The 11556-nt window shown below is 39.4% G+C and overlaps 1 protein-coding gene across 1 annotated transcript; it reads left to right on the top strand.

Moving 5' to 3' along the window:
• The first annotated feature begins 1655 nt into the window (after positions 1 to 1655).
• Positions 1656 to 9504, top strand: sephs3 (selenophosphate synthetase 3). The gene is made up of 8 exons (XM_084099753.1): positions 1656 to 2327; positions 3219 to 3322; positions 3406 to 3513; positions 3643 to 3797; positions 3996 to 4086; positions 4224 to 4323; positions 6562 to 6774; positions 7283 to 9504. Exons 1-8 carry the CDS (start codon positions 2024 to 2026, stop codon positions 7555 to 7557), a joined length of 1350 nt encoding a protein of 449 aa, XP_083955879.1. The 5' UTR covers positions 1656 to 2023; the 3' UTR covers positions 7558 to 9504.
• The last annotated feature ends 2052 nt before the right edge of the window (positions 9505 to 11556 follow it).

Genomic DNA, 11556 nt, shown 5'->3' with positions numbered 1-11556 from the left:
GTTTTCCTGAGTCATTTAATTTTTTTTCATTTTTAATCATTTAAAGAGCTTGTTTAGTTAACCACATTTACCCAATTATATTGAGACATCGTCAATAACTTTTTTACATCAAACTACACTCCACACACCATAATGACATGGCAAAAAACTGATTTGTGAAAACTTTGCAAGTGTTTCAATAATAAAATTAAATTGCATAAGTATTTGTTTTCTGGGATACTTGAAATTTATCTCAGGAGCATTCCAATTTTGCTAGATGTTACCACACTTTGAGTAGAGTTAACCTGTGCAAATTCAACTGAATGGGTATGATTTGGAAAGGCCATACCTCTCAAGCTGAAAATGCATATCAGAGCAAAAACCAAACCATGAGGTCAAACGAACTGCCTGTAGAGCTCAGAGACAGGGTTGTGTCAAGACAGATCAGGGGAGTACTACAAAAAAATTCTGCTGCATTGACGGTTCACAGAAGCATGTAGCCTCCATAATCCTCAATGGAAGAATTTTGGAACAACCAGGGCCTTACGATGCTTTTGGGAAATGCAGCCTGGGACTCTTCTTAGAGCTGGCTTCCTTGCCAAACTGAGCAATCAGTGGAGAAGGGCCTCGGTTAGAGTTGTGACCAAGCTGCTGATGGTCTCTCTGGTTCAGCTCCATGATCATATATGGAGATGGGAGAAATTTACAGAAGGACACATACCACTGCGACACTCCACTTTTCTGGGCTTTATGGCAGGAGTGGCCCGACTCAAGCCTCTCCTCAGTGAAGACACATGAAAACCCACTTAGAATTTACAAAAAAGCATCTAAAGGACTCAAGATTATCTGGTCTGATGAACCTCAGTTCCAAGCATCATGTCTGGAGGAAACCAGGCACTGTTCATCACATGCACAATACCATCCAAACAAGTGTGGTGGTAGCAGCATCATGCTGTGGGGGTGTGTTTTTCAGAGGCAGGGGCTGGTGAACTCGTCAGGGTAGAAGATAAGCTCAACGCAGCAAAATATAGAGATAGCCTTAAAAACCAGTCCAGAGCACTCAGAACCTCAAACAGGGCAGAAGGTTCACCTACCAACAGGACAATGACCCTAAGCACACAGCTAAGACAATGCAAGAGTGGCTTATGGACAACTCTGTGAATGTCCTTGAGTAGCCTGGGCTTGAATGCAATCAAACATCTCTGGAGAAACCCTGAAAATGGCTGTCCATTGACGGTCCCCATCCAACCTGACAGAGCTTCATACCCAAAAAGACTTGAGGCCGTAAAGGTGCTTCAACTAAGTACAGAGTTAAGGGTACAAATACTTATGCAATGCACTTATTTCAGTTTTTCCTTTTGTAATAAAACATTGTCACAAATCTGTTTTTTGCTTTTTCATTGTGGTGTATGGAGTATAGATTGATGTAAAATAAGGCAGCAACAACAAAATTAAAAAAGAAGGGGTATGAATACTTTTGCAAGGCACCACTGTTCTCACATACATATATTTATACCTATTTATTTACAGTATTTTGTATATATTTTTGAGGAAGCAAATGAAACAAGGTCATGATTAGCTTCGAGTGCATATGGGATTGTCCATACATTTGTATCAATCCCAACGTCTGATGCACCTTCATGGGCAGAACCAGAATAGGCGGAGCTCAAGATAGCAGACTATGCGACGTTTATTTCTGAGGTGGGTGAAGTGTGACCAGTCAAATGGAAAATATGCTAGCGATAGTTCAGTTTGGTGCAAGATTGATTTTCCTACTCGTTCTTTCTCATGTTTAGTATATTCTACCAATAATTTGTCCGTCAGCGACGAATTATCTTACTTGAGCCGTAAGGTGACAACCAGCTCCCCTCTGCAGGATGAGTTGGTTCAGTCCGCAAGCGCGCCGCGTCCATACTCGTTTCTATAACCAAGCGTGTACTGTAGAATAAAACACGCTCTCTGTTTATTTGAGGCGACTCACGTTTTCTCTCACTTCGCCGTGTTTCACCACCTGAATGAGTAATAAATACAATTCAGCATAACCATGTCAGTTTCCGAGCCACAGTCAGTGGACTCCGGCGGAGCGGGAGGGTATGGAGCCTTTTACCCGGCGGGATACCAGGCGCTGCACCCGGAGGAGCACGGCCTAGATCGCGGCTTCCGACTCACGGCCTTTTCCGATATGAAAGGATGAGGGTGTAAAGTCCCGCAGGAGACTCTGCTCAAACTCCTGCAGGGACTAGAGCCTGACCGCCCGCCCGGAGAGGACGGCGGCTCGGGGACGGGTGTTGGAGACGAGACCGCTGATTTCGGGCAACTTGTTTCAGTTCCCCAGGGTCCTCGACTAGGTAAAGTATGAGCCGCGTGCTGACCTGTCACACCATCGCTGTCAAAAAGCGAGCACTGATTCGTGAACCTTTCGTTCTTTTGAGTCGGTTCTTTTCAACGAATCGGTTCCAAAAATCAGCAATTGGACCCAGAAACCAGAGTTTGTTGATACTAATAGTAAGAGCATTTGAAGTGAAGGGAGGTTTTGACTGATAGGGCGAAAAGTAACTTAAATAGCCAAATAGCATAGTATTTTTAACCAATAAAACGTACTGGAAATATATTTTTGACTTGATTGTATAATATAATTATATAAAAAAGATACACTTAAACACTTCTATTAATGGAAAAACCTTAATAAGTTGCCATATGGTATCAGTGTATGGCTTTATTTGGATGTAAAACAAACCCCACTGAATCAGTTTTGTGAACTGGGTCTTAGAAATGAATGATTTAAAAGAACCGATTCAAGGAAATGAGTCAGACTTCCTCAACATTGCTTTCAAACTGCTATAATGTCAGTTTGATAGTTAATCAACCGGTTTAGCAAAGAAATGCTTATTTATTGAGACGTTTTTTGACGTTATATGATCTTATATATAAGATCATATAACATCTGTGTTAGTAAAACTCTTTGTTTAACCTTTGACTTGTATCCTGTTAATTAAAAACTACTGGGAAGTTTAATGTGAAAGAGATGTGAACTATGGACTCAGGCTTCAAGTCAATGCTTACCACTGAAAATTAGATCACAATTAATTCTGCAAAAATGCTTCTTACCATTGCAAACTGAATGATTTTTTATAAAGATTTAAGTCCCCATAATATATGATTAGCTTCTATAAACATGCATGCACTTTGCACATGATTTTACAGTGAGTGAAACATAATTCCACTGTTCTTGACTGCAGGTATTGGAATGGACTCGTGTGTGATCCCTCTGAGGCACGGGGGTCTCTCCCTGGTCCAAACCACAGATTTCTTCTATCCTTTAGTGGAGGATCCTTACATGATGGTGAGTGAAATCTTATTAATGTTTCGCAAAAGTTAGCATGCACCACACAAAAGAGTGTCCAACTCATGTCAATTCTTTTACAGGGACGAATTGCCTGTGCAAATGTTCTGAGTGATCTGTACGCTATGGGCATCACAGAGTGTGACAACATGCTCATGCTTCTCAGCGTCAGTCAGAAGATGAATGAGAAGGTGCGCTGGAATCTCTCTGCTTTCATTCTCGCTGTCATATACAAAATTTTTGCATGATGTTTTTGCAAAATTAGAAAGCTGAGCTATGAAATGGTTAATTTGATTTGTTCTGTGCCGATGTTCTCTCAGGAGAGAGAGCAGGTGATGCCTTTAATGATGAAGGGCTTCCGTGATGCGGCGGAGGAGGGCGGGACTTCAGTAACTGGGGGACAAACAGTCATCAATCCCTGGATCATTGTAGGGGGCGTGGCCTCTGTTGTGTGCCAGCCCAACGATTTCATCATGTGAGTGTTTCTCATGAATCAAAGGACTGGATATCTGTACACTTGGTTCTGAATGATCTAGTTTTTCCTAAACAAACATTTACCACAATTTCAAAAGGAATTATTCATTGTCTGACACTTCACAGTTTGTTTTTGTTTTGTAAATGCTCACATAATCTGTGTGTGTGTGTGTGTATATATATATATATATATATGCAGGCCTGAAAATGCTGTACCTGGAGATGTGTTGGTTCTCACTAAACCTTTGGGAACTCAAGTAGCAGTGAATGCCCATCAGTGGCTGGATATAGTGAGTATACATTTTTCATCTTTGGAATGATTGCTTGTGTGGTTCTTTTCTCCCTTTCTCCTTTAAGTTATGAAGAGATGGCAACCTCATCTCATTTCTCTCTGTATCTCTTTTACCTTTATGCTTAATTTCTTCAGCCTGAGAAATGGAACAAGATAAAGTTGGTGATTTCCAAGGAGGAGGTAGAGCAAGCTTATCAGGAGGCTATGCTCAACATGGCCACCCTCAATCGCACTGGTATGTTATTGCATAAGCATTATTAGCATGGATTATTTTTAACAATGGGGCCAATATTCATTACACGCACACCTCCTAGTTTTGCAACTCTTTTTGTACTAGATCAAATGGCCTATATGCGAACTTTCAAATGACGAGGAAAAGAAAGAAAAAATAAATATCTTTTGCAGTACTAATAAAGAAAGATACATTTGTTTAATTTGTTGCTTAATTTAATTACTACAAGACCTCTCTAGGTATATACTCTACCGTTCAACAATTTGGGGTCAGTAAGATTACAGTTTTCAAAAACATATTAAGCTGTATTTTCAACACTGATAATAAGAAATGTTTCTTGAGCACTTAATCCGTACATTATAATGATTTCTGAAGGATCATGTGACTCTGAAGACTGGAGTAATGATGCTGAAAATTCAGCTTTGCCGTAGAGCTCTACGATTCTGAATAAATTGATGATCACAATTTTTATTTTGTTTCAAACTAATTAATTACGATTCTCCCATGAACAGACATCCAAACAAAATAACATAATTTACTAGAGGTTCTGACAAAATGTTTATTTCTGCAGTCTGTTTAAAATATTTAATTAGTTTGAATGAATGATTTAAAATTGGTTTGAATTAGGGCCACACGATTCATAACAATTTACGTGTAGTCGCACTTAAATCGATTTGGCTTATCGTGATTTTGAAATTGCAAAGGCTGCGATTATTGTTTTTATGCGCAGCTCGTCATTGATGTACGGCTCTGTAAACCCTCCATCTGAAAGCACTGTGAGTTTGGGCCACTTATAACGTGAATTTGAAAAAGCAACACGCGTCAAACATCTTTCATGAGAAGCATTTATGAACCTCATGTCCAACAAAAGTCAACATTTAATAACATGCTTTTACTCCAAACTCACTTTCATAACAACAGTTGAACATCCTTCTGTGAGATAATGTGGCTTCTTACACAGAATAAGGCAGTTGTGTGTTTATTAGTTATTTACCACTTCTGTGGCAGGGCATACTTGGTGTGTCTGCGTGAGACGCCCTCTGGCATTCAGTTGAAGCAGCATTTACTACCGATCAGCCGTGCTGCACTGACAAGCTGCACATAAAATAATCGCAGCCTTTGCCAAATCACGTGTGGTTTCATTGTGATTAATTGTGCATCCCTAGTTTGAATGAATGATTCAATGACTCATAAATACTTCACTTGTTTCATTACTGGATGAATAGGAGTTTATGAATGAATCTTTTGAATGCTGTACTTCTGTTATAATTTGAATATTTGTAACACTGAAATAATGATACTGTGATGTTGAAAAGACTGTTTGTGAAGCTGTTTCATACCGATACATGATAACATGCTTTCTCTGGGTCAGCGGCAGCGCAACGTGCCGGCGGGCTTAGCATAATATTAACTATGACCGCTGTTAAGCAGTGGAGTCTCAAGAGAAGCCAGGTTATCCCGGTACATTTTTCTGTTGAAATGAAAAATCAAGTATATTTAGCAATATAGCAGGTGAATCATGTATATGATGTATTATGATGTTATGATGACTATATGCCTTTCTCCCCTGACGTTCTGAGTTGTTCAGAGTTTCTAAGGATACTGATTTTCAGAAGGCAGCTGATTATTAGCTATTTGATAACGTAGTCAAGAAAAAGGCCAATGATATTAATTACCGTTATGTGTCTGCCGTTGTAGAGAGCGACATAAAACGCATCACCAATTTGAAACATTGACCTGTAGACAAGCATGGATGAGTGAGTGGAGGCGGGGCTCATTTGCATATTCATGGATCCATGTATACTACATGAAGAAAGAGTGTAGTTACATTCAAGCAATTTTAAGGCATGAGTAAAAAAAAAAACAAATTCCAAGGAAAAAACTTTAAATATGCCATTTTGGTTATCAAAGATGTGTTTTAAGGAATAAAATTATTGACAACAGGGGGACTTTAAAATATATTACAATAGAAAACAGTTAGTTGAAAGTGTTATGATATTTCATAATACTACTGTTTTTACTATATTTTTGATCAAAATAAATGCAGCCTTAATGAGCTTAAGTGACTTTCAAAAACATGAACCAAATCTGACTGACTGACCTTAAACTTTTGAACGGTAGTGTATAAGGTTTTTACAACAGGTTTTACATTGTTTTTAAATTTTCTCTCTCTCTCTCTCTCTCTCTCTCTCTCTCTCTCTCTCTCTCCCTCTCCCTCTCCCTCTACCTCTCCCTCTCCAGCTGCAGCCTTAATGCACAAATTTAATGCACATGCTGCCACGGACATCACAGGCTTTGGGATCATAGGTCACGCACGGAATCTCGCCCAGCAGCAGAGAAATGACGTTGCCTTTGTCATTCACAACCTTCCCATTATCTCCAAAATGGCCGCAATCAGCAAAGCTGGTGGCAACCTATTTGGGCTTTTGCAGGGCACCTCTTCTGAAACATCAGGTGAGAGTCACAGCTCTGTGCACAAACACAATAGTTTTAAAGTGAACTAAGAATTATCATCATAACTTTGCAATTACATTGAAAGTGGGCTTAACATAATCAGCATTGGATAATTTCTTTGTAAATAAAGATTGTATTCGCTTCAAATACTGTAACAAAAAGCACTGTTAATCTGTCGTTCTCCCTAAATGTGATTTATTTTCTATACGTGTTGTAAACAGTAGTAATAAATTAATGGTAAATTGAAGAATTCAATTCTTACTAAACAGCTAAAATATATTAAAATACAGTTGACTAACAATATTGATATTCACATTTGTTCAAATTAAATTTAATAAAAATAAATGCACATTGGATGGATTCAAGGTCCTCCACAAGTGTTTTACGGTATTAACATTAATGATTAATCAAATGAATCATTTATCAATTCCTGAAAATGAACAATCCTGGTCAGTACAGATTTCTACAAGCTCTTAGATAGATCAAATGTTTTTCCTGCCTCTCTCAGGTGGCCTGTTGATCTGCTTGCCACGGGAGCAGGCAGCCCGGTTTTGCGCCGAGATGAAATCAAGTCGTGTGGGTTTGTCGGGAGCAGTGGGGCAGGATGGAGGGGTGGGCGACGGGCAACAGGCTTGGATCATTGGCATCGTGGAGAAGGGCAGTCGCTGCGCCCGCATCATCGACAAACCTCGGATCATAGAGGTCCCGTATCGTGGCTCTGTGGTCAACGCGCAGGAGGCGAGCAACAATAATGCTAGTCCTCCTCAGGTTCAGCAGACATAACAACTCCACAACGCCACAGGGGGTCTCTCAGTGATCATTATTCTTTACCCCTGACCCCGACCCTTACACTATGATGATCGATTTGAATGTGTGTGCTCATAACAGACATGGTGTTTGTGAAGGACAGAGCATGTGTGGTTACTCTTGCTGTCCATTCCCTCCCCCCGTTCAACCAAAGGGTTGAGAGCAACAGACCAAAAATATTTTAACTGACCTGGTGGGAGATGGAATGGACAAGCTAACGTATTTTCATCTCTCATTCTCTTTTCCAACTCATTCTTTCAAACACACACACACCTCCACTCTGTTTTCTTTATTTTTTTTTCTTCCAGGTTGACTGTTTTTCAATGTTTAACAGCTATTCTTTAAAAGAATAGTTCACCCATACCATAAAAGCTAACTTAAGTTATTAACCCTTATGTTGCTTTAAATCTGTATTCTGCTAAATGCTAATTTTTATATTATTTTTGTTGAACACAAAAGGAGGAATTTCAGGCAGACGTTTTTCTATAAAAAACTGTGAAATCGGTCCTTCTGCACTATATTTCAAGTCTTTTGAGGCCACTGCAAAAAGTGATATTGTCTGATATTCCAGTACGAATATCTAATCATTCTTAAATTAAGAAACATTTTCTTGAGAAGCAAAATAACATCTTGTTTATGGAAAAAGTATCAAAAAGAAGTGATTTTATACTTAAAACGAGAAAAATGTTAATGGGGTAAGAAAAATAACCTTGTTTTAGTTTTCTTACCCCGTTGGCTGATTCGTTTTTATTGTTTTAAGTTTAAACTCACTTAATTTTGATACATTTTTCAGAAAACAAGACAAAATCTTATCTTTGTGTTTCTCAAGTCAGTGTATGAATGTGACCTGTTAACTCGAGATTAAGCAAGTAATTGTAGTTATATGGAAAAAGGGCTCAGTTCTGCTTTTGTGTTCCTCTGAAAACATCATACAGGTTTGGAACAACATGAGGGTTAGTAATTAATGAAATAAAACTTTTTTTTGTTGCGGAAATGAGAATGAAACCATATCCAGAGCTTAATTATTTCTACTTGATGAGGTGGAGGCTTTGAGACCTCACACTAAAATGAAGCCGGGTTTACTAAGAAAACATTCCCAATGAGTTCCTGATTCTTTGAATAGCAAATATCCTTAATGACAATCAGATGTGTTTTTTTTTTTTTTTAAGCCATCTGACAAACACGTGTCAAAGAAACACTATCACACCAATGTATCCTGGGGCCTGAGTAATCATAAACGTTGGATTAGTTGAGATATTTAGTGGTACAATCAATATTTATTTTGACAAAAATTTAAATGCAATTATCCAAATTTCAAGTGTTTTTAGGTGGTGTTTATCTTGTTTCCAATCAGTCTGATTCATCCATCTGTTTTAATAGGACATTCTTGTAACATTCAATTATGTCTGGTAAAATTAGGTTATAATGTTCTGTCTTGTGGGTCTTTTTCCTCAATAGAGTGACCTTACACTAGTTAAAGTAGGTTAGACTGGTTCTTCATTCATAAAAACATGGACAATGTGTCATGGTTTTAGGGGCAGCAGTTAATTTTGAATGATTGTGGTGAGACATATGGATGATCTTTTTCTTCTCTCTCAATAAGTCTGTTGATTTTGAACAGAAGATAAGGTAGTCTGGTTCTCCCTCTTGTATCTGAGAAAGGGTTGAGCAGCTTTCTCCGGTCCAGCGGGTGAGCCCAGAATGCCAGTTGTGCTGTTTGAATGGCTAGGACAGAACAGCAGTGTCCACAGTCCTCTTTATGACACCTCTCTCTTTAACCCCAGCTCATGGGACAGGTGAGGTTGATGTTAGATAGGAAGGGATAGGCTGAACTGCCACACTCATTCTCCTGGCACTGGTTTTGTCATCGCAGTTTTCATTCATTAAACCAATGTGACTCAATAAACTTGTAATTTCTCTAAACTGACTCTATTATTCATTGAAGCTTGAAGCTTGTTTCATGGTCTCTGTGTAGACTGTCTAGATGTGTTGTATGTAGTTCACCACAATGTGTCAGCAGTGTGCAACACTTAGATGGAAGCGGCCAACAGAGTCTTGGCTCTGTTCTCTTTATGTATTGGCTTGTCTCAACATCATGTCATTCTGCTTTAGTTGACATCTTTTTAAACTCAGATGCAGTAATTGACAGTAGAGTGTTTGATAAACAAAGCACTTTTAAGCGTATGGCAATTGGTAATTGTTTTTTGAGCGAGGGGATACTGAAAAAGAACGAATGAACATAGTTGTCAGAAATGTGCATGATCAGAAACAGATTTTTTTCCATCTTCTGCCAGTAGACAGATGTAGTTTGAAATGTTTGACTTTCATAAAATTTGAGGTAATATTAAGTAGGAGTTTTTCATTTGACTGGAAAGTACCTTCTAATTTCATTAGTGGCAAATAAACATCACTTGACTTCTATCTTAAATTGCATTTGCTGTTATAGGTTCATGCAGAGAAAAGCAGAGTGCTGGAGAATACACTGTCCATTTAGAGAAAGATTTTGTAATATTCCATTTGTCATCTATCCCTCAGAATAATTAAGAGACTGTTCCAATGCTTCAGTATGTGTATCAGCTCGATATGAAAACATAGGAATTTGTGAAGGCAGATTTCTTCCCATTTCTACCATGTCCTTTCACTTTTAGGTGTTGTCTTCTTGCCTAAATCGGCAATTAGACCACTAAAGATAATAATTTCTCTTTTTATCGACCTAAAACATTTTGTTTACCAGCTCTTCTCCTGCTATCATCCGGTTTGATTCACTCACTCTGGACATATTTTGTTTTCCCTCCTCACATTCTGCAACCCCTCTTTTCTCTTACATAATGTCCTTTTTTGGTGCAGAGTCTTTTCACGGTGAGGAAATAGTTTAACAGCTTCTGATTCCACTCATTGTCTATTCACTGACTCTGTCACCATGCCCGGTCTAAACCTGTTCAGCAGAAACCTTGTTGGACCAATTGTTGCACTGTCCATTGGTTCTCTTTGTACAGCAGAGCATTGAGTGTTTGTGCTCATCACTGATTATTGTGCTCATCACTGTTGTGATTAGGGATGGTATATTAATTTTGAAAGCTTCTCTGCTGTTGAATTTATGCTTTTGCTGCTTAATCTTCAGTCCTACAGCAAAACAAATCTTATTTTGTTGTGAATGTGAATTGGCAGTTTGTAATTAACATGATGCAATAAAAAGTTTCGCCCCAACGTGCCTCAAGGCCACCACCATCGTCCAGTGCTGAAGAAGTCCACAGTGTCCAGCCTCAGTGACTACCTGCCCGTCGCACTCGCACCCATCATCATGAAGTGAAGTCATGATGCACATCAAGACCCTTCTGCCCCTACACTGGCTCCCCTATAGTTCACATACTGCCCCAAACGCTCAACAGACGACACCACAACCTCCAACCAGCTCTCACTTACCTGGACAAAAAGGACACACATGTAAGAATGCTGTTCAAAGACTTCAGTTCAGCCTTCAACATAATTATTCCTCAGCACCTGATTGGAAATCTAACCCTGCTGAGCCTGAACTTGTCCCTCTGCAACTGAATCCTGGACTTCCTGTCTGAGAGACCTCACAGTCTGGAACAGCTCCAGCACACCGAACACAGGTGCCCCACAGGGCTTCGTGCTTACTCCATTGCTGTTCACTCTGCTGAGTCATGACTGTGCAGAAATGCACAGGTCAAACCACATCATCAAATTCGCAATGACACAACTGTGGTGGGTCTAATCAGCAAAGACGATGAGTTGGCATACAAAGAGGAGGTGCATCGGCTAACGGACTGGGGCAAAGTCAGCGTGGACAAAATGAAAGAGATGGTTGTTGACTTTAGGAGAGCACGTAACAACCACTCTCTGCTTGGTGTCCACTTGGCGGAGAACCTCACCTGGTTTCTCAATACCAGCTCCATAGCGAAGAAAGTCCAGCATTGTCTCTACTTTCTACAAAGGCTAAAGAAAGCCCATCTC

Source organism: Abramis brama (genome assembly GCF_963993115.1).
Source record: "Abramis brama genome assembly, chromosome: 22".
Taxonomy (NCBI): domain Eukaryota; kingdom Metazoa; phylum Chordata; class Actinopteri; order Cypriniformes; family Leuciscidae; genus Abramis; species Abramis brama.
This window is presented reverse-complemented; position numbering and strand designations above follow the sequence as displayed.